Here is a 19,333-nt window from a genome sequence, read left to right on the forward strand (position 1 = left end):
AGATGGCCTCAAAAGGATCTCGAAAAAGAAACTCAAAAGAGACTTCTCAAGGAGTCTCAAAAATATTTTGATAATCTAAAAGAGAGACCCCTCAGTCGGTCTCATAAATATTTTTGAAAAGAGACCACTCAGTCGGTCTCGCAAATTATTTAAAAAAGAGACCACTCGGTCAGTCTCGTAAAATACAGAAGAGAGACCACTCGGTCGGTCTCGCAAAATACAGAAGAAGAGACCACTCAGTCGGTCTCGCAAACTATTTAAAAAAGAGACCACTCGGTCAGTCTCGCAAATACAGAAGAAGAGACCACTCAGTCGGTCTCGCAAAATACAGAAGAAGAGACCACTCAGTCGGTCTCGCAAATTATTTAAAAAAGAGACCACTCGGTCAGTCTCGTAAAATACAGAAGATGCGACCACTCAGTCGGTCTTGTAAAATACAGAAGAAGAGACCACTCGGTCGTTCTCGCAAAATACAGAAGAAGAGACCACTCAGTTGGTCTCGTAAACTATGTAAAAAGAGACCACTCGCTCCGTCTCATACAGTCTATTAAATGATTTAAAACGAGACTTCTCATCGGTTTCGCAATCATCATCATCATCAATTCATCAGTATATGAGAAGAAACCAGTCTCAAACGGTCGAAAAGAGACATCTCACCTCCATACAAAAAAAACGGTCTCAAAAGGGGTCTCACTTTCACTTTTTTTTTTACTCGGGTGAACACTATAAATTCGTTTGCTATAAATTTACACATGAACCAGAAATCACTGGTTATTTTTGTCGTTGCTACCAATACACCATAAGAAATGACCAACACTAGCCCTTTTCTAAATGGAATATTTTAGAGCAATCAAGAAATTTGAAAAATTTGTTGCGCTCATTTGTAGCTCAATATATCCGATAGAACCACATTCAACCAAAAGAGCGAATGTCAAGTTAGAAACTTTCACTCAACCCTGGACATTGTGTCATGTGTCAAAAACTTAATTTTATCTCCAAGTTCGCAGTGTTTTGATAAATAAATTGAGGAAAACGATTTTTCCTTTCATTTCTAAAGAATGTTACGAAATGGAATTCACAGATGTGGAATCTACAGATTGAATGTATGTGAAGATACAGTTTTGTGCATTGTGCTGTACCTTTGACCTTATATCGCCATTCAAATCTCGTAAATTGTTGTTTTTCAGTGTCGTTTGCAGCATTCACGCAGTAAAAGTTTAGACGACATTCGCGAACGATTATCGAGTGGTCCAAATTTCCAAGATTTTGTTCAAAATCCGGATACTTCAAACGATGAATGGAAAGACTATGATGGCAAATTGAAACGGGAAAAAGGCGAAAACGAGCGACTTCGACTACCGCCATGGTTGAAAACAGAAATTCCGATCGGAGAAAATTTTTCGAAAATTAAAAAGCAGCTCAGGGACCTGAAATTGGCCACAGTCTGCGAGGAGGCACGTTGTCCGAATATCGGTGAATGCTGGGGAGGTGGAGAGCATGGTACACAGACAGCAACGATAATGGTACGTAAAAACGATGATTTTGTTATCAGAAAGGTCGATGAAGATCATCGCAAAAGTGGCGACACGCAATAGTGATGTAACTGCTCGTCATCCAAACTCAATTCATTTCAGCTTATGGGAGATACATGTACACGAGGATGTCGTTTTTGTTCGGTAAAAACAGCCCGTAATCCACCACCACTTGATGCAAACGAACCAAAACATACAGCGACAGCTATTGCGTCATGGGGACTCGATTACATTGTACTCACGTCAGTTGACCGAGATGATTTACCGGATGGTGGGTCTAAACACATTGCTGAGTGCATCAGGGAAATTAAATTGAAGTGAGTCGCCTTGTGGTTTTCTTATCTCTTGACCCTGATTGCGTTTACTTAACTTTCCCTCCGCCCTTACAGGAATCCAAAGATTTTTGTCGAATGCCTAGCGCCAGATTTCCGTGGTGACATCGAGTGTGTTAAAACGATCGCCACATCCGGATTGGATGTGTACGCTCATAATATTGAAACTGTGGAAAAACTAACTCCGTTCGTGCGAGATCGACGAGCCAATTATCGGCAAACATTGGCGGTGCTGAAAGAGGCGAAGAACATCAATCCGAAATTGGTCACAAAATCGTCAATAATGTTGGGGCTCGGTGAAACGGACGCCGAAGTCGAACAAACTCTGCAGGATCTTCGATCGGTTGGAGTGGATTGTCTGACATTAGGTCAATATATGCAGCCAACGAAAAGGCATCTGAAAGTCATTGAATATGTGACACCGGAAAAGTTCAAACATTGGGAGAATCGTGGGCAAGAGTTAGGTTTTCTTTATACGGCAAGTGGGCCGTTGGTGCGTAGTTCGTACAAGGCAGGTGAGTTCTTCATAACTAGCATACTGAAGAGTAGAAACGAACGATAAGTTTAACTGTACGTTCCGTAGATCTGTTGTTAAAATGAATTTATTTATGAGAATATCAATGTTGAGATAAAACCACAACCGTTAGTGTTTCCATTTCATTTATTTAAGAGTCTGATATGCTTGGGAAGCAATCCACTAAAACGTCGAGTTCGCCGATTTTTCTTGAAGAATTTTTTGATTCATTTAAGAAGGACCTGCTTTAGATTGATATTGAAATTCTTGACGTATTTGAGGAATCAGTGTTGAAAAAAGCTAGATTAGATTTATCAGGGTCGGACGATCACAAACGTGATCTTGAAACCTTGATTGTCCTTTGTTAACTTCGCGGGCATTACTTCGGTCAGAGTGACAGTCCCAAAGTGTCAATCTCGGAGGGTCTTACTACATAGTCTACCAAAAGCTTACGTCTTAATTGAGTAACAAGAACATCTAGGAGTCAAGTGCCGGTTCACCCGACAGTGTCCGGTAATCGTTCCCACCACTAATATTTGGCTCACTTTGCAGCAGGATTCGTGTATGAACCTTACCTTCATCGACTTTGCTAGTACTTTTGCACACGAGTATATACTAATATCTAAAATCTAAATGCGCTGTCTGATTAGCGAATTATAAGAGAAATGAGAACTTCGTTTTCTTCGCCTAACGATGTCAATAGGAGTTTTTGATACTTTAAAAGAATCACTGTCGTCAGCCCATTTTCTGAATGAAGCAAAAAATTTCATTTTTATTATAATTCGCTAATGGAATATGTTCCATTTCGATATTAATGTCCTATGGACTAATAAGTGAACTCTACTGCTTGATTGATCAATAGGGCAGTAATTTTCAACCATCAGTCCTGCAAGAAACATTCTAAGTTATTGGCTGACGTGTGTGACCCACCTTTTCACAGGGCAGACTTAGAAATTGACGTCGGTGAGCGCTTTAAATCATTTAAGTTGATTTTCCATCGTACGAGGAAATTGTCCATTTTAGCAAAGTCGTAAACTGTCCACGCATGAAGCAAAAATTGAGTAAGTAAAGACCCAAGAAAATATGGACCACCTAGAAAAATCACCACAATTTCGTCATCAAGGACTCTCTCGAGGACGCTCTCATTCTCCGTATCCGCCAATGTTCTCACAGGAAAAGCAAAGGAAACCCCTCCAAATTCCTTTAAATTCAATAAATATTTTATTTAAATGGGAATGTAGAATAAACAATTTTTGGTCTCTACAACAGTCAATATAGTAACGGCAATACTTTGCAGGCATCTCTTACCAAGAAAATAAAACGATTGATAGATTTGTACATCAAACATAAGTTCCTCCATTTGTATGTGGAGATGTGTGCTCGAAATCATTTTTTTGTTCGGGTGCAGGCAGTTCTTAAGTTTCATCGTCGTCAGCATCGACAATGGCAGTTTTATCATCAGACTTTCTCATAACTTTTTCCATCATACGATTTATGGTTGTCTTAGCCGTTGCACTCCAATAACTTTTGTTTGTGTCATTTGTCGTCAACAACATAGAATATGACGTGCCAAGTGTACCCTCTTTGCTGTGATGAATGCCATAGAAGAAATACACCAGCATTCCGATGATCAACCAAACCAACAATCGCAACCAAGTCAACACACTTAAATGCACCATCAATTCAATGTTGAATAGAATGCTTAGAGCCGGAATCAACGGTACGAACGGTACTTTAAACTGTAGCTCAGAAGTTCTGCAGTTCTGATGGTGAGCCGTTATTACGACCAGGCATGCGACCATGAAAAATACCAATACTCCGTACGTGATCAAACTAAGCCAGTCTCCCTTATACAAATGCGCCCAATACACTTCGAATTGCAAACAGACAGCAGCACTCGTTACTACGTACAGAAATACTGCAACTGATACCGCCGATCCCGGATCACATCGGCCAACAAGTGGATGCAACCAACGATATTGCGGTCTAAGTTTGCCGGCTAGAGCAATTTCTATCATTTCACTGGTAGCCGACACCGATGCAATGCTCGATTGAGATGAATCATCTTCGTCTGGCGTATCATCTGGTGCGTAGGTTATAGTTTCTTCAACACTCGGCGGACGATAACGAAGAATGATAACACTCGCACTAACAATTGTGTAAGCCAAGAGAGTGCCAATTGACATGAACTCAACCAGTTTTTCCAAATCGAAAATTAGTGCCAACAGTGCAGAACAAAATCCTGACACTATGAGATTGAGTATCGGCACCTGCGTCCGGGCATTAATTTTTTCGAAGCATGAAAACAATAATCCATCGGATGCCATAGCGTACATGCATCTGGGAAGGGAAAACAACGAGCCGAGTAAAGTGGTGGACATACCACAAAGAGCTCCGATTGATATGGCGTATTTTGCCCATGGAATGTCTATAGAACCGAAAGCTGACGGAAGTGATGCAATTGGATTGATTTGAGTGTACGGAACCATTAGCGTTAATGCTGCGCTGACCAAAACATAGATGATGGTCACAATACATAACGACAGGATGGTCGCTAATGGTATTGAAGTCGATGGAAGAATTTCCTCGGAAGATGTTGCAATCGAATCAAATCCAACAAAGGCGTAAAAACAAGATGCAGCTCCTGATATTACGCCAACAAATCCGTACGGTAAAAATCCTCCCTCTGATGCTGACCAATTCCTGGGGTATTTTGTAAGAAACGAAAGCTCAAGTGATTTTGATTCCGACATGTAATGGCGACTAAATCAACTTTTACCTTGGATTTGCATGCCACAATCCTATTGAAATCACCATAAGAACGACTCCAATATTGACCGTTGTTAGGATTCCGTTCAAAATTGCCGTTGTTTTTACTCCTGTACTCAATGCCAGCGTGTATGCAAGACAAACGAAAAATGCCAAAAAATCCGGATACTTCGACAACAGTTGCTCATGCATCTCTCCGGTAACACTCATTGTTACATTCGCTATAAAGCCATCCATCATTGAGTCCACGTAACCACTCCACGCCCTTGCTACACTAGCTGCACCCAACATATGCTCAAGAATGATGTTCCATCCAATTATGAAAGCCCAAAATTCACCAATCGAAACGTAGGTGTAAATGTATGCAGATCCTGCCCTCGGAACGCGACCTAAAAATTTTGAAAATTCAATTTAACTTGGTCGACATATCAATATGGTAAATGAGGGTAAGTACATCCGAATTCAGCATAGCATAGAGCTAAAACGAAAGAGAAATTGATTTTTCATGAATATTAAGAGTGACTTTGCTGTACGAGTCAAGTGTATGTATACCAGCTAGCATTGACACCATGGCAGCGATTATGAATGAGAGCACAATTCCTGGTCCCGCTATATCTTTAGCTACAATTCCTGTTAAAACATAAACGCCGGCTCCAACCATGTTACCGATTCCTGAAAAGTAGGGAACATCCTAAAATGTTGATTCTACATTCACCGTCAGATTAAACTGATGTCTGACCTAGTAAAGTTATGTCGAATGTGCTCAGGCATCGATTTAGTGGCGTTTGCATAATATCGCTTGGAAGTTTCTTCGTTCGGTTCATTTTTGTGCATACACCCGACATCACATGACCGAGAATAACTCTCCTTGTGCTGGGCATGATTTGTCTGTAAATTTTTGGTCAAAAACGATTGTGTTCTCACATCTTTGTCACAATAACATATGGCATCGGAAAAACGATTCCAATGAGAGTATGACTTGTTCGTCTATTCGGGTATAGTATGTACAGTTACTCGACTTACCCCGTTGTTGTTTTGTGCTTTGGGAATGGAAAACAAAGTTTCAGCAATAAACAAAAAATTTATTCTGCTGCCTTTTTCGTCCTTTCACTACCATTGACTGTGATAATGTCACATGAAAATCATTTCGATGCAAGTGAAAAACATATGGTCGGAAAACATGCGCATACAATTTGCTACACCTTTGCATTGGTTCACCCGAAAAAGGTAGAGAGCATAAACACAATGCAAAGCTATACATAGTGAAGAGCTAACATCACTACTTGTTGCTTGCTACATCATGATTTGGAGCTTCGAAAGTTCGACTAAGTTTTGTGATGACATGAATAATCCCCCAGTCTAATAATATCCAGAGGCGTCCATTAACATCCAGTCCAACGTCATCCATTAGAAGTTTATTCATTCCAACAGTATCTACTGTCCAATAACATCCATTCGAAAAATTACCAGTTCATTATAGCCCAGTTTAAAAGCGACTATCGGAATATTGCTGAGTATAATATTATCCACTGTCCAGTAAAATCTACTACAATAATATCCATTTCAATTTCATCTCGTTGAATATGAATGACTATCCATTAATATCCACTTGACTATTGCCCATTTGAATAACGTCCAATCCAATAACATCCTCCGTCCATTTTCCTCCGTTCAAATAACATTCAATGTCCAACAAAATCCATCTCAAAAACTTTAGCTCTAATATCATTCAATACAATAACATCCACTGTCTATTAATATCCGGCTTAAGAAAATCCACTCCAAAATCGTCCAGTCCAATAACATCCCACGTCCATTAATATCCACTTCAATAATATCCATTCCAATATCGTACAATCTACCTTGAATTTAACACTGTTTCATATCACTGTGATGACGATTAGTTTGAAAATTTCTTAAACTAGGAATACAGTGGACTATTCGGAGTGATGGAATTGTTGGAAGCAACGAAGGTCTGCATTTTGGAACAGAGATCTGTTCATGCCTAGTAGGCATTGCCTACATGATTATAGAGGAGTTATTGATGCGTGATAAAATCTCCGAGAACGGTTACGATAATATTAGGGATACTGAACGATAATATTGATTCTGTGGCGACATTAGCAGTCAAAAACCATATAGAGAAATGTGACGCAAGTACCTTAATATACTTCCGAAGCATCTGATATAGTTTCAGGTTTCAGCCTAAAACTTTTAGGTCACGCATTTTGAGCTTGAACACAAAAAATTGAACAACTAAAAATGTAACCGAATAAATCTGGGTCGAACCTTGACAAATATTAAGAAAATTAAATAAGAAATATCTGCCACTGTCGACTTTTATGATATAGATGAATTTGGAAGTTCAATTCTTATGACTTAAAAAAAATCGATTTCCAATATCCATTCTTTGCTATCAAAATTATTTTTATACATCTTCACAGTTACACGCATGGTAGAATCTATCTCTTAAATTTAAAAATAATTGGTTGATACGCTAAGCTTTTAGTCTAACTGGAACTAACTAACTAAGAAAGTCAAGGATTTTTCATTTCGTTATGAGTACTGAAATACATGCAAGTATTTGCAAGGTTTTGAAAAGCAGTTTACGACACTTCAGAGGTGACCGCATGAAGGCGGTGGCACAGGAATTTTCTAGTGGCTCCTCCACTGACGTAGAAGAAAACATTTTGAACTCGTACATACGCCAACTTTTTAGTATAGTATAGTATTAGCGAAATTTAGGCTAAATAGGCTCTGGTATATATATGGTGCCGCAGACAAGAAAAAAAACTTTTTTTTTAAATTTTTTTTAGTAAAGGGACTTGCACGGAAATGATGGTTTTTGACGACGGTATTATGGTTGCGAAAACAATAATATAATTTCAGTTAACTATAACATCGTTTTCTGAAAATCAGGGTCTTACATGTTCAAAAACTCCTTTACATTACATTTCGTAAAAGGATGAATTCCAGAGGATTGGACAAAACGACCTTATGTTACATTAGTAACCGGGAGCAAATAGCATCAACCCCCACAAAAAATTATATTTTAGACACTACCCTGTTATAGTGGATATTGTTGGACTGGTCAATATTGGAATGGAAGTTTTTGAATCGGAAAATATTGAATTGAACGATATTACATTGGACAAAGAATTTTGTTGTACTAGCACATATTAGATAGGATTTTATTGGAGCGGATGTTGTTGGAAGGTGGGATTTATATGAAATTGACTAAATTAAACTGGGTAATATTAGGATGTAAGATATTGGAATGGATATTTTTGAAGTGGATATTAATGGACGTAGGATGTTATTGGACTGGATGATTTTGGAGTGGATTTTCTTAAACCGGATAATAATAGACAGTGGATGTTATTGTACTGAATGATATTAGAGCTAAAGTTTTTGAGATGGATTTTGTTGGACATTGAATGTTATTTGAAAGGACGAAAATGGACGGAGGATGTTATTGGACTGGACGTTATTCAAATGGACAATAATCAAATGGATATTAATAAGACGTGGAAGATATTGAATTCGATTTTTATGGACGTCTGGATGTTATTCGACTGGGGGATTATGCGAGTTACCAAGTTTTGTATGTTGGCTTTCGAAGACTTTTCAAAATTAGTAAAATTTAGGTTGAAACTGATGAAGTAAAAGATTTTTCTCCAATCACTTAAGATGCTTACATCAAGAGAAGCTGTCTGTGGACGGTTAATTACAGTTCTAGCGTCCAATTTACGATCTTTTCTTTGTATATTTCCTGCAAGTGCTTCTGATATTTTTTCCGTGCCTTCGTCTCTCGGTAACAGGTAGAATTGGGGCAAACATAAAACATATTTTTGTTAATCAATACTATGCAGATACGTGTGTAATTTCGGTAAGTTCCTTAAAATAAGCGACGTCTTCAAGGTTCTCTGTCTTCCCTATCCTAGAACTATACAACTGCATGGAATTCAGACGAATTTGTCTGGTTCCCTTCTGAATTCTATCGATGTTTAAGGTTCATCAGTTCATAAGAAAAAAAAACAGAAATTTTTCAAAAAGTTATTGTATTTTCGACTAAAGGTTTCCATATAAAGGGTTTCTCCGGCTGAAAAAAAAAAACAATTTCCCATTTTCCAAGAAACGCTTTTGTTTTCGCTTTTTTATGGCAAACAACATGAAACAAAGAAAAATCTCAAAGAACTTTAGGCGCACGGTCCCATTTTCTTATATGGACTAATGGACTACACAGAAACCGCTCTGTCTTTGATTAAATAACTACCCAAAAAGCTCCGTATACAAATCACTGAATTTATCTACTCAATGAAAACATCTAAAATTTTGTTAACACCGAAGTTGGTCACCGCAATTGAGTCTCTTCGGTACCGGAACAACATAAGCACTCTGCTTCTCCGATTTCATTCCGTTGTGTTTGAGGAACATTGGTCTGTTGCCGACTATTTTCTGGTTGGATTTTGATGGTCTACATTTGAACGACTCATTATAATTCCACACCGTCACGGTATCCTTGTTGCAACCAGGTGGTACATGATCACCGTGTGGTGCTTTATAATCGCTCATATTGGTCGAGTCGTACCTAAAAAGTATATGTTTATTGCTAAGGAGTCTCAGGCTTCATATCTATCATACTTATAGCATCCTTCGTCAACACGGTCAACACTAACACCAGAATATTTAGATAGCTCTCCGCACATCGGGTTCAGAATCACGTAGTCACTATTTGTTCGAGTTCTGTGTGCATAGTCTCTCGCTTGTGTAGAGCCATTACGAATAGATTTCGGTGGACTGGCGAAAATGCGACGTTCCATTGATTTCGCGAATGTCGGCCTTGAGCAATTCATATTTACTCGGGCTTTGTTTGTTGTACTAAAGTTGTATTTCGGAGTGTATTGGGAGGCGTGTTCGCTAGCATAATCATAGCGCATTTCTTTTTGATGGAATACGTATCTCGGTGAGATGATTGATTGACTGGGTGGTATTGTGAAATCATTTTGTTTAAAATATCGATGACCAAGGTATGAGGCAGTCCGAAAGTCATTCTCAATTGCATTGACTGGTTGCTTGTAATCGATGAAGTTGTGTTTCACTTTATTTTCAATTTTAGATGCTAACATAATGGTTTCTTGTTGAAATTATCGAATGTATAAGTGGTATTTCTACTGTTTACTACGTTTGTTTAATCGATATGCGTAGAGCGGAAACAAATGGAAAACTTACGTTAAAGTGAGTGCTTTCTTTTCCATTTTCAGCTACGTACGAAGCAGGGCTTATTATTGGAAATTTTTTAAGAATTTTTTAAGAATTTTTAAGAATTTTTGAGAATTTTAGGAATTTTTGAGAATTTTTAAGAATTTTTAGGAATTTTTTAAGAATTTGGTTGATTTTTGCTGTAAAAAGATAAGTTCATGCAAATTTACGTATCTAAGTCGATTTTTATATTTCAATTAGATTATAAAATCGAACAATTCAAAATTCAATTTTATCGCATGAAGTTGTGTCTGATACGATTTCGACTGATGAAGTCGCCTCTGATTGTCAAAGCGACAAAAAACCATTAATTAATGTGAAGAAATTTATTTTGAGTTTGAAACTAGGCCCCACCTCGCTTGTCTGACTAAGTTCTCCAATAATTGCAGTCCCAGTTTTCTTACCATTTTTGAATAAGCTTGTGTTTTTAAGAACACAAAATTATATTCAGATGAAAAAGCGATACAATAATGGTATATTTGCCACATCATTGTCGCTCTGGTCGCAATATTTACATTCGTTCAAATGCTCCCTTTCATAAGTTTATAAGCATGTGAAAAATTCTTTTAAGAATATAATTTCACGCAAAAATTGTCTTAGAATCCAGATTACTAGTCCAATAAAAATCCAATCTTCGAACTTCACTACCCACTGGTCGGAACCACCAGAAAATATTTAATGTCATGTAAATCCATGCTTAAACTTACTTTCAAAACTCACTTTTCTGAACTACGACCGAATGAAGTTTTATAAGACCCATGTACCTCCAAACCACAGACTACAATATGGACAGCAATTCGAATCATACAATTAAATTTCGTCTTTCAGTGATTTTATGTGTATTTTAAGTAAACTCAATTTCTAGAGCATAATGACTACTCAACCAACCAAAAAAAAATCGTGGCAATAAAAAGAAAAAAGTTGTGTATAGAATTACTCCCATCTCACTACCTCAATATTGCCCATCTACGAACTTAACGTCATGATTTTCATTCTCCATCGATTAAAACCAAAATTTTGAAAATCGGTAAGGAATTACTTGAGTTATCGCGGAAGCAAGTGTACGGACGTTTTCTGTATTTAACGTTTTATGCCAATTAACGTTATTTTCTCTCATAAAACCCTGACTTTCATATTAAATGCAAAATATTTTTGAATTTTTTTAAAGAATTTTTTAGGAATTTTTTAAGAATTTTTTAAGAATTTTTAAGAATTTTAAGAATGTTTTAAGAATTTTTAAGAATTTTCAGAAATTTTAGAATTTTTTAAGAATTTTTAGAATTTTGAGAACTGAAATTCCCAATAATAAACCGTGGACTATTATTTCAATCAGGTTGTGACTGGACTGGCTACCATAAAGGCATGGGATACGTTCAAAATTATCGACATTATATTTGTTAGCCCCGTACGAAGTTCTGGAGGCTTACAGTAACGCTATGCTATTTGTAATATGTGGAATTCGAGGCAGACGGTTAGAGCAAAGCACTTGCCTATGGTTATAGATGATGAATCCATAATTTAAAAAAATTTCACACGCTACTTTTAACAAAAGAAGTGGCAGATTTGGTATAAGTTGTTTGTTCTCTTAATTAGGTGGGCAAATTGAACTGTCGGAAGCGTACGCCTACATGTATTAGAGTAACATGCTACGCGAAATGTGCATCTCATACAAACGGATGTTGGGGCACATTTAATCGTACGAAATACCAGTCTAAGATTTCCGGTAGTATAGCCCCAGTTGGGTTTTTTCTTCAAATAATTTATTGACAAACGAAAACCTTGCGTAAAACACACTGCAAGTTACAAAACATCTTAAAAATAATACAGGCCAACGATCATTACAAATGTTGTAGCCGTAACAAAGGGTAGAGCTGCCAATCGAAGTGCAAGTCTGGAAGGTTTACGTATACTGTAAATAATTTCAGTCAATGCCTCGAATGGCGTACATCACGATGTTACCTTTTCTGTTGCCTGTGTGCTTCATCGATGTTATCTGGCTTTTCTCCAATCACCATTTCACGCAATGACATCCAATAGCGGTAAAAGTATTCGTCATTATTTTTGACAATCGGAATCGCTGGAAATAATTCTCGATCTGTTTCCGATAAGCGAGCAACTGCATCATCCATATTTTTCCTGGGGAAAACCCACGATTTTTTATAGAAAACAGTTTGCTGCTCCCTAATCGACTGAGTAAATCGAGTTAGTCTCACCACTCGACTGTCCCTGCCACGAATGGCCCCTATCGTATCCGCTATAATAGCAAAGAGCATTTCGGAAAAGTAATTGATCAGCTTCCCTTCGAATTGAGAAATTTCCGTCGTTCTATGTGAGAAAGGTCGTAGGGCTGTGGCGGGTGGTGATCGTATAAATGCTTTCAGATTACAATCGGTGGCCTGTTTGTGTGTAAGTGGCCAATGCCATGCAGACGACAAATTGTAGACCTTGGTAATAGGAACGGTGCCTTGTAATCCCACTTCACGTGCAACTATCAACAAGCTGTTGATCGCAATATCTACAGGAACAATATCTAATAGGGCTGCTTCCTTAAAAGGTAAATACCGACATACACCGAGTCCTGTTATATATATTTTTATTAAAAAATATTAATTGATTAAAGTGTGGATTAAACGGGGAAGTGTGAAGATGTAAGTTATTTAAATATTAGTCAAGAGAAAAACAGAAAAGCAACCAAAAACTGCACTTTATGAACTGGATTGATCCTTTATCTAGTGAGTGACACGATCTCAAATAACTTGGAGTTCCACAGAGTAAAAACCTTTTTTGGGTCAATGTGGAAGTAGTACCTAGGACGTTAATTCCCAATACTTTCAAACTTGAAAGTAGGCTGATTAGTTCATTAATTCCTAATTGCGATAGTTTTTAACAGCCTGCTGATTGGAGTCAAAAAAGAGAGTCTAGAGTAACAGCCTCGTCTAAAATGTCTTAACCTGTTTGCGAAAACAGCCAACGCGTTGCAACGTATAGTAAAGTAGGGATGCAAACGATTTACATACCTTGATAAATGATGCCAAAGCTAAGAGCTCCTGGGCTGTCACAATATCCGGGTTCAGGTTCATAAAGAGCCGCAGCAACGGCCGATGGTCTCACAATTGTAACTGGCAAATGACGATAGTATTTCTGAATGTAGTATTCTGTAAGTGCTTTAGTAAAGCAATATGCGTTCGGCCGACCATCGAAATATTTTGCCCGAACGATTTTGTCCACATCCTCTTTGGTATTATGTTCGTATAGTGACAATATACTATCGCCATCTATTTTCAAGTCGTAGACCTTTTCATCTGGCATCAATAGGTTGCAATTCGAATAGGCCGTTGAAACATAGACAAAACTAGACAACTGTCGTATGTCGTTGGCTAGTGACAACATAGATTTAGTGCCGATGAAAATAGATTTCATTGGAATATCTAGGAGCTCCCCAAGGCGCACAGAAGCTGCAACATGGAAAATGATATTAACATGCTCAGTGAGTGTATTTCGATCTTTTTCAGATATGTTCAGTCCATGATCCCCAAAATGACCTTCGATGCCAACGATTTTGGAAAGGTTTTTGTCGTCGACACGTTTATATTTCGTGAAGATTGGTTCATTGCACAACTGTTGAAGACGATCACTAAAAGAGTGGTCTTTCTTTCCCCTAAGCAGGACGTAGACATGCCCAACGTCCGGAAATGATGCCAATATCTTTTCCAATAAGACCTTGTGTAGAATCAAAACTGTTCTTAATGAATCGATCTAATGATATTTACAAATACTAATCTCACTTTTCCCATGAAACCTGTGCTCCCTGTGATGAACATATTTTTGCCCTTATAGAATTCTCGCATATCACCCTTCGTACTAGAGTATCGGTATCCAACAATCGGCCGAAATGATCTAGCAAACAATTTAGGGAAAATATAGAAATGTTTTAAGAGGAACTAGCACGCAAACTGTACAAATGTTGAAATTTAATATTCAAAAATCGAAGAACATCTTGAAGACATTAAATTTAGGGTTCAGTGGAAGAGAAAAAAGGCAGGTGAAATGTAAGCCTCGCGACACTGATAGAATGCTCCTCCGCGTACACAAAAACTCTACTTTTCATCTTTTTATTTTCATTAGGGACATGTAATAGTACATTTCGCACCTTGGTCCAAAAGTCTTTTTTAGTGTGTGAGAGGTTTTCAGAACGAGACGAAATTTCGTTTTAGCAGGGTGAAGTAATAGTATTTTGCATAACAAGGGGCGAAAGTAAAAAAAATCAAACGTGTGAAGTTTGCAGCCCGCGCCGCAGGCAAGGGCGGCAATCACACGATTTGAATTTTTTTTGGTATAAAAATAAAAATGATTTAACAGATAAAATTGCATTAAACACACATTCACTTACTAATAAAACATTTGGTTATCGTCAACACAACACTAAACTCAATGCGTACTTTCAATCAAGTGAACATGTGCTTTCGTGACATATGAGGACCGAAAGTAAAATGATGACAGTGACATTTACTTTCGGCCCGCAAATACGCAAGCCCACGGGGCGAAAGTAAAATGATGACAGTGACATTTACTTTCGGCCCAAGGCCTGAATTTTTTTACTTTCGGTCACCATTTGAGGACCGAAAATACAAACTTTCGCAGTAATTTGCATAAAATAGTTATTTTCATGTGTCGGGGCCGAAAATGAGGGATTTTCGAGATTTTTCTCGGGTTTTCGACCCCTTACATGAAAATTTTTTTGAGTATCTGTTTTGGACGTTTGATTTTAGGCACTTTCGCATGTAGCCCTCACTTCGTTCGGGCTACAACTCGCGAAATTGCCTAAAATCAAACGTCCAAAACAGATACACAAATAACTATTGTGTATCTGTTTTGGACGATTGTTTCGCTTTTTCATGTGTCGGGGCCGAAAATGAGGGAGTTTCGATATTTTTCTCAGGTTTTCGACCCCTTACATGAAAAATTTTTTGAGTATCTGTTTTGGACGATTGATTTTAGGCACTTTCGCATGTAGCCCTCACTTCGTTCGGGCTACAACAAGCGAAATTGCCTAAAAACAATCGTCCAAAACAGATACACAAATAACTATTGTGTATCTCAAAAAATTTTGTTTGTAGGGGCCGAAAAACCGAGAAAAATCTTAAAACTCCCTCATTTTCGGCCCCGACACAAGAAAATCTATTATGTTTGAGCTTCAGTTTCGAAACATCATTTCCCTAAAAGGGAAAACCAAAGCACCTGAGGTTTTATCACGTCAAATAGAGTGGTATTTTGATACCAATAATACCATTAGCAGCCCTAATGGAAATCTTGCAGTCACATGAAGAAAAACAAGGTATGGAAATATTTGCATACTTAGATTAAAGTATAAAGTCGTATAAAGTAGAAAACCTTAAAAACTATTCACATTCACTCAATGTCACCATTGAAATATGCGAAATATTCATACACTGTTATTGTATCTGTTTATTTTTCTGTTTAAGCAACTTAGGCCAACCAAGACTCAAAACAAATCGAGTGTGATAAAAGAAATTCAATTGTGGAACTTATAAACTAATTTTCTATCGAGAGGTAACGGTAATAATGTGGGTAGGATCAATTAAAAAAATTCTGATTTTAAATACCGACATACCTCGCCATGTGAAGGGACATGATGTTACGTAAATATGTCATTGAAATGATTTTTTAATGGGTGTTGTATTTAGTAAAGACACGAGAGAACTGTGGATTTTCTTTAATATAACTACATGTTATTGATACTACTTCGTCACGGTGAGGCTGAACCAATTTTTTTCGAAGCACCTTTCGATTGAGCTGTAGTAAAATATAACCGCATTTTTTGGTATATTTTAGAAATATTAAAGTTTTCAGAATGACTATTAGACAGCTTTGCCCTAGGCAACCACTGACCAGAGTGATTTTTCTTTCCTTTTTTGATTCTATTGTGATAAACTCATCTCAAAATACTTACCAATATTACCATGCGACTCTATGTGAGTTACCACACATTTCATGAGAACTCCTGCTACTTAAAAATAGAGTCAAAATTACACGGACTTGCTTTTCAGTAGAAAAAGTTTCATGGAGGTAATTTCTTCTAACTACGAGCAATGCCCACCCAATTTCTATTTCCTATTTCTAGTTGTTCAGTGTATACGAACTCGAACATCTCGAAAAAAAATTCGTTCAGCTTGTCCGTTAACATCGTGTATGTCAATAAAACAAATTTAATACCGGCATATTTTCAATTAAATGATATTTGATCAGATGGTAAAACGACTAAAGTCGTGTGCGTTTCACTAGGGAGTAGAAGTAATGCAATGACATAAAAGTAAGATAGACAGTAATTACGCAGACAAAAACGTGAAACAAAAGTAAAATCAAGCAAACCACTTCAAAATGTAAAATGGTCAGTAAGCCGCCTTTATTTTAGTTACGAGCCCTGGCTTCATCTCTTTCAAGTACACCTTTGCGTGACTCGCTTTTCTTTTACAGTGCTCGTAGCTGGCAGCGGGCTCTACACTGACCTTTTTATTTTATGCATCGTAGTGGATTTTTTAAAAGTGGTTTGCTTTAAATTTTAGCAAATGAGTAGTTTCTCACTTTTATTTGAATCGCTAGATACATAGTCATATAATGGAAAAATCATGTCAAGCAAGGGCACTAGGGAAAGGATTTCGGTATAAACGATTTCGGTAGTACCGGTAATACCGGGATCCCGATTGCCGGTTTCGGAGCTAACGATATCGGTTTTTACTAAAAAAATAAATTTTCAAAATCGATAAATATTCACATGAAATGATACGAAAATTCAAGCATATCTGGTTTCAAAATCAAAATCGCTAGCTATATGCAAAATTTGTGTCTGCGTGACGTACAATACAATTAAAGAAGACCATAAATAAAGCACGATTTTGTCACTAACCTAATTGTTGGTAGTCGTTATAATGGAACCAATTAAATCAGAGAACGTTTTAATTCTTAAAACGAATTTCGTTGAGGTTTCGGAGAAAAAAGACGACGTAACATCGGTGTGGCATTATTTTTTAAGAAGTGATGATAAAAAGTTAGGCCAATGTAAAGTGCCTAGTTGTAAAAAGATTATAATGTGTGAAGGTGGATCGACAACTGGATTGACAACCCATCTACGCACCATTCATAAAATTGATTTGAAAAAGATTCGAGAGGAAAGGAATCCAAAAAGAGGTGAGATTAATGAAAATCAATATCCGAGACCACGACCAACCACCTAACGATTTATGTTTCGAGACTTCAGATGAATTTGTTCAAATTACTCAGAGAATTTTTTTCTCTTGAATTTATAGAAAATGATATTGGTATTGGAAACCAGTCCAAAATCGACGGATTCTTTTCGCCGAGAACCAAAAAGCCATTGGATGAAGTTGTAAGTACGCTGGTGGCGAAAGACGGTTTAACGTTCAACATTTTCGAAAAATCTGAAGAGCTGCGCGCATCGTTGAAAGCTCGGGGCTACATTATCCCGAAGACTGCCAAATCCTTCAAAAAGTTGACGATCGATTACTCTAAAAAAGTTCGTCAACATCAGAAGCAGGTTATAAAGGGTTTGGTAGCGAAAGGCGAAAGATTTTGTACGACGTTTGACGAGTGGACGTCACTAAGGAATAGGAGATATATAAATCTCATTCTTCACGGGAAGGATTCTGAAATATGGAATCTTGGTATGATACGCATCCGAAAGTCATTAACATCAGAAAAGTGTTTGGAATTGGTCGAAAAGAGACTGCAAAAATACGACTTGTCAATGAAGAAACACATCATTTGCATATTTACAGACGGTACGTCTGTTATGACGAAAATCACGAAAATTGGCCCAGCCTATCAGCAACTTTGTTATGCGCATGGTATCCAGCTGGCTGTAATTGATGTTCTGTACAAGAAACAAAAGAAAAATGATGCAGCAACTGCAAATGAAACACCTGAATCTGACGATTCAAATTCGGACTCGGATATGGAATTGGATAATGAAGATGGGGAGACGGACAGTGACGAAGAAATCGATGTTGATGCCAAGGATGTAGTTGAAACAGCTAATGACGCTGACAATGCAAATGATGACGACGCTGAAGACTTTAATGGCATTGTTGTGGTGGACGACTCTCTTGAAGACACTTCCGCAGAACTGTCAGAGGACCTTAAGCCGATAATAGACAAAGTTCGGAAGATTGTCAAAACGTTTAGAAATTCTCCAAAAAAAACGAAAAACTTCAGAGGTACGTGAAGGCCGATTTCAACAAAGAACAACAACTGATTCTCGACACAAAGACTCGATGGAGTAGTTTGGCCATGATGATGAGGAGATTCTACGACATTCGAAATTGCATCAAAAAGGCGTTAGTCGACATTGAGTCGAACCATTTATTGGAGGACTGCGAAGTGACGGCCATATCAGAAACAGTCGCCGCATTGGAGCCAATACATCCCGCTGTCGCAGAGATTCAAATTTGATTGCGGCCGACGCGACGATCATCTTTACCTTACCTTACCACACTTTATACGTGTCAGATGTAATTTTTTTCCTCAGTGTGGTGGTATGACACAGAGTAGTAGTTTGTACACCAATGTGTATATATGTAGGTAGAGTCAATTTTTATTGCAACAGTAACAATAGTCCTTGTCAGCAATAGTTTCCGTATGAGGGAATTTATAACGTTTGATACAAGAATGAACTTGTTACACCAAGGTGTGCACAAGTGTTCAAGTCAACAGGCAATCTATATTGAACTTCCCTTCCCCTGTGTTGTCGCGAGACGTATGCCCACCTAAAGTCTTTTAGTCTTTAGGTTAAAGAATATTTATTTATCGTTTAGCTCGTAATTATCAGAAGTCCTTTAGGACTGAACATTAGGACTGAACTTTATTAGGTGAAACCGCCACCAAAGTTG

The 19,333-nt window shown here is 37.6% G+C and overlaps 4 protein-coding genes across 4 annotated transcripts; 1 reads left to right on the forward strand and 3 right to left on the reverse strand.

Moving 5' to 3' along the window:
- Positions 1 to 949: 949 nt before the first annotated feature.
- On the forward strand, positions 950 to 2,505 carry LOC119071072 (lipoyl synthase, mitochondrial). The gene is made up of 4 exons (XM_037175709.1): positions 950 to 1,103; positions 1,188 to 1,523; positions 1,635 to 1,849; positions 1,922 to 2,505. Exons 1-4 carry the CDS (start codon positions 1,059 to 1,061, stop codon positions 2,424 to 2,426), a joined length of 1,101 nt encoding a protein of 366 aa, XP_037031604.1. The 5' UTR covers positions 950 to 1,058; the 3' UTR covers positions 2,427 to 2,505.
- Positions 2,506 to 3,581: 1,076 nt separating this feature from the next.
- LOC119071062 (cationic amino acid transporter 4) lies at positions 3,582 to 6,316 on the reverse strand. The gene is made up of 6 exons (XM_037175694.1): positions 6,171 to 6,316; positions 5,887 to 6,035; positions 5,700 to 5,819; positions 5,602 to 5,625; positions 5,158 to 5,536; positions 3,582 to 5,081 (listed from the first exon to the last, which is right to left on the reverse strand). The coding sequence occupies exons 2-6, from the start codon at positions 6,026 to 6,028 to the stop codon at positions 3,794 to 3,796; spliced, it is 1,953 nt and encodes a 650-aa protein (XP_037031589.1). The 5' UTR covers positions 6,029 to 6,035; positions 6,171 to 6,316; the 3' UTR covers positions 3,582 to 3,793.
- A 3,121-nt stretch (positions 6,317 to 9,437) lies between these two features.
- Positions 9,438 to 10,354, reverse strand: LOC119071083. The gene is made up of 2 exons (XM_037175722.1): positions 9,792 to 10,354; positions 9,438 to 9,738 (listed from the first exon to the last, which is right to left on the reverse strand). The coding sequence occupies exons 1-2, from the start codon at positions 10,274 to 10,276 to the stop codon at positions 9,486 to 9,488; spliced, it is 738 nt and encodes a 245-aa protein (XP_037031617.1). The 5' UTR covers positions 10,277 to 10,354; the 3' UTR covers positions 9,438 to 9,485.
- A 1,832-nt stretch (positions 10,355 to 12,186) lies between these two features.
- LOC119071074 (fatty acyl-CoA reductase 1-like) lies at positions 12,187 to 13,814 on the reverse strand. Its single transcript, XM_037175712.1, has 3 exons — positions 13,427 to 13,814; positions 12,369 to 12,987; positions 12,187 to 12,300 (listed from the first exon to the last, which is right to left on the reverse strand). The coding sequence occupies exons 1-3, from the start codon at positions 13,797 to 13,799 to the stop codon at positions 12,222 to 12,224; spliced, it is 1,071 nt and encodes a 356-aa protein (XP_037031607.1). The 5' UTR covers positions 13,800 to 13,814; the 3' UTR covers positions 12,187 to 12,221.
- Positions 13,815 to 19,333: the final 5,519 nt, after the last annotated feature.

The sequence above is a fragment of the Bradysia coprophila genome (assembly GCF_014529535.1).
Source record: "Bradysia coprophila strain Holo2 chromosome IV unlocalized genomic scaffold, BU_Bcop_v1 contig_106, whole genome shotgun sequence".
Taxonomy (NCBI): Eukaryota; Metazoa; Arthropoda; class Insecta; order Diptera; family Sciaridae; genus Bradysia; species Bradysia coprophila.

Coding starts and splice junctions, on each gene's coding strand:
- LOC119071083 (XM_037175722.1), bottom strand. CDS start 10,276: ATGTTAGCATCTAAAATTGAAAATAAAGTGAAACACAACTTCATCGAT. Junction 9,739..9,791: donor GTTGACGAAGGATGCTATAA/GTATGATAGATA, acceptor TATACTTTTTAG/GTACGACTCGACCAATATGA.
- LOC119071072 (XM_037175709.1), top strand. CDS start 1,059: ATGTTACGAAATGGAATTCACAGATGTGGAATCTACAGATTGAAT. Junction 1,104..1,187: donor GTGGAATCTACAGATTGAAT/GTATGTGAAGAT, acceptor GTTGTTTTTCAG/TGTCGTTTGCAGCATTCACG. Junction 1,850..1,921: donor ATCAGGGAAATTAAATTGAA/GTGAGTCGCCTT, acceptor CCGCCCTTACAG/GAATCCAAAGATTTTTGTCG.
- LOC119071062 (XM_037175694.1), bottom strand. CDS start 6,028: ATGCCCAGCACAAGGAGAGTTATTCTCGGTCATGTGATGTCGGGTGTA. Junction 5,537..5,601: donor ATGCTATGCTGAATTCGGAT/GTACTTACCCTC, acceptor CAAAATTTTTAG/GTCGCGTTCCGAGGGCAGGA. Junction 5,082..5,157: donor TTGTGGCATGCAAATCCAAG/GTAAAAGTTGAT, acceptor AAAATACCCCAG/GAATTGGTCAGCATCAGAGG.
- LOC119071074 (XM_037175712.1), bottom strand. CDS start 13,799: ATGTTGTCACTAGCCAACGACATACGACAGTTGTCTAGTTTTGTCTAT. Junction 12,988..13,426: donor CTTTGGCATCATTTATCAAG/GTATGTAAATCG, acceptor TATATATAACAG/GACTCGGTGTATGTCGGTAT. Junction 12,301..12,368: donor GCACACAGGCAACAGAAAAG/GTAACATCGTGA, acceptor TAAACCTTCCAG/ACTTGCACTTCGATTGGCAG.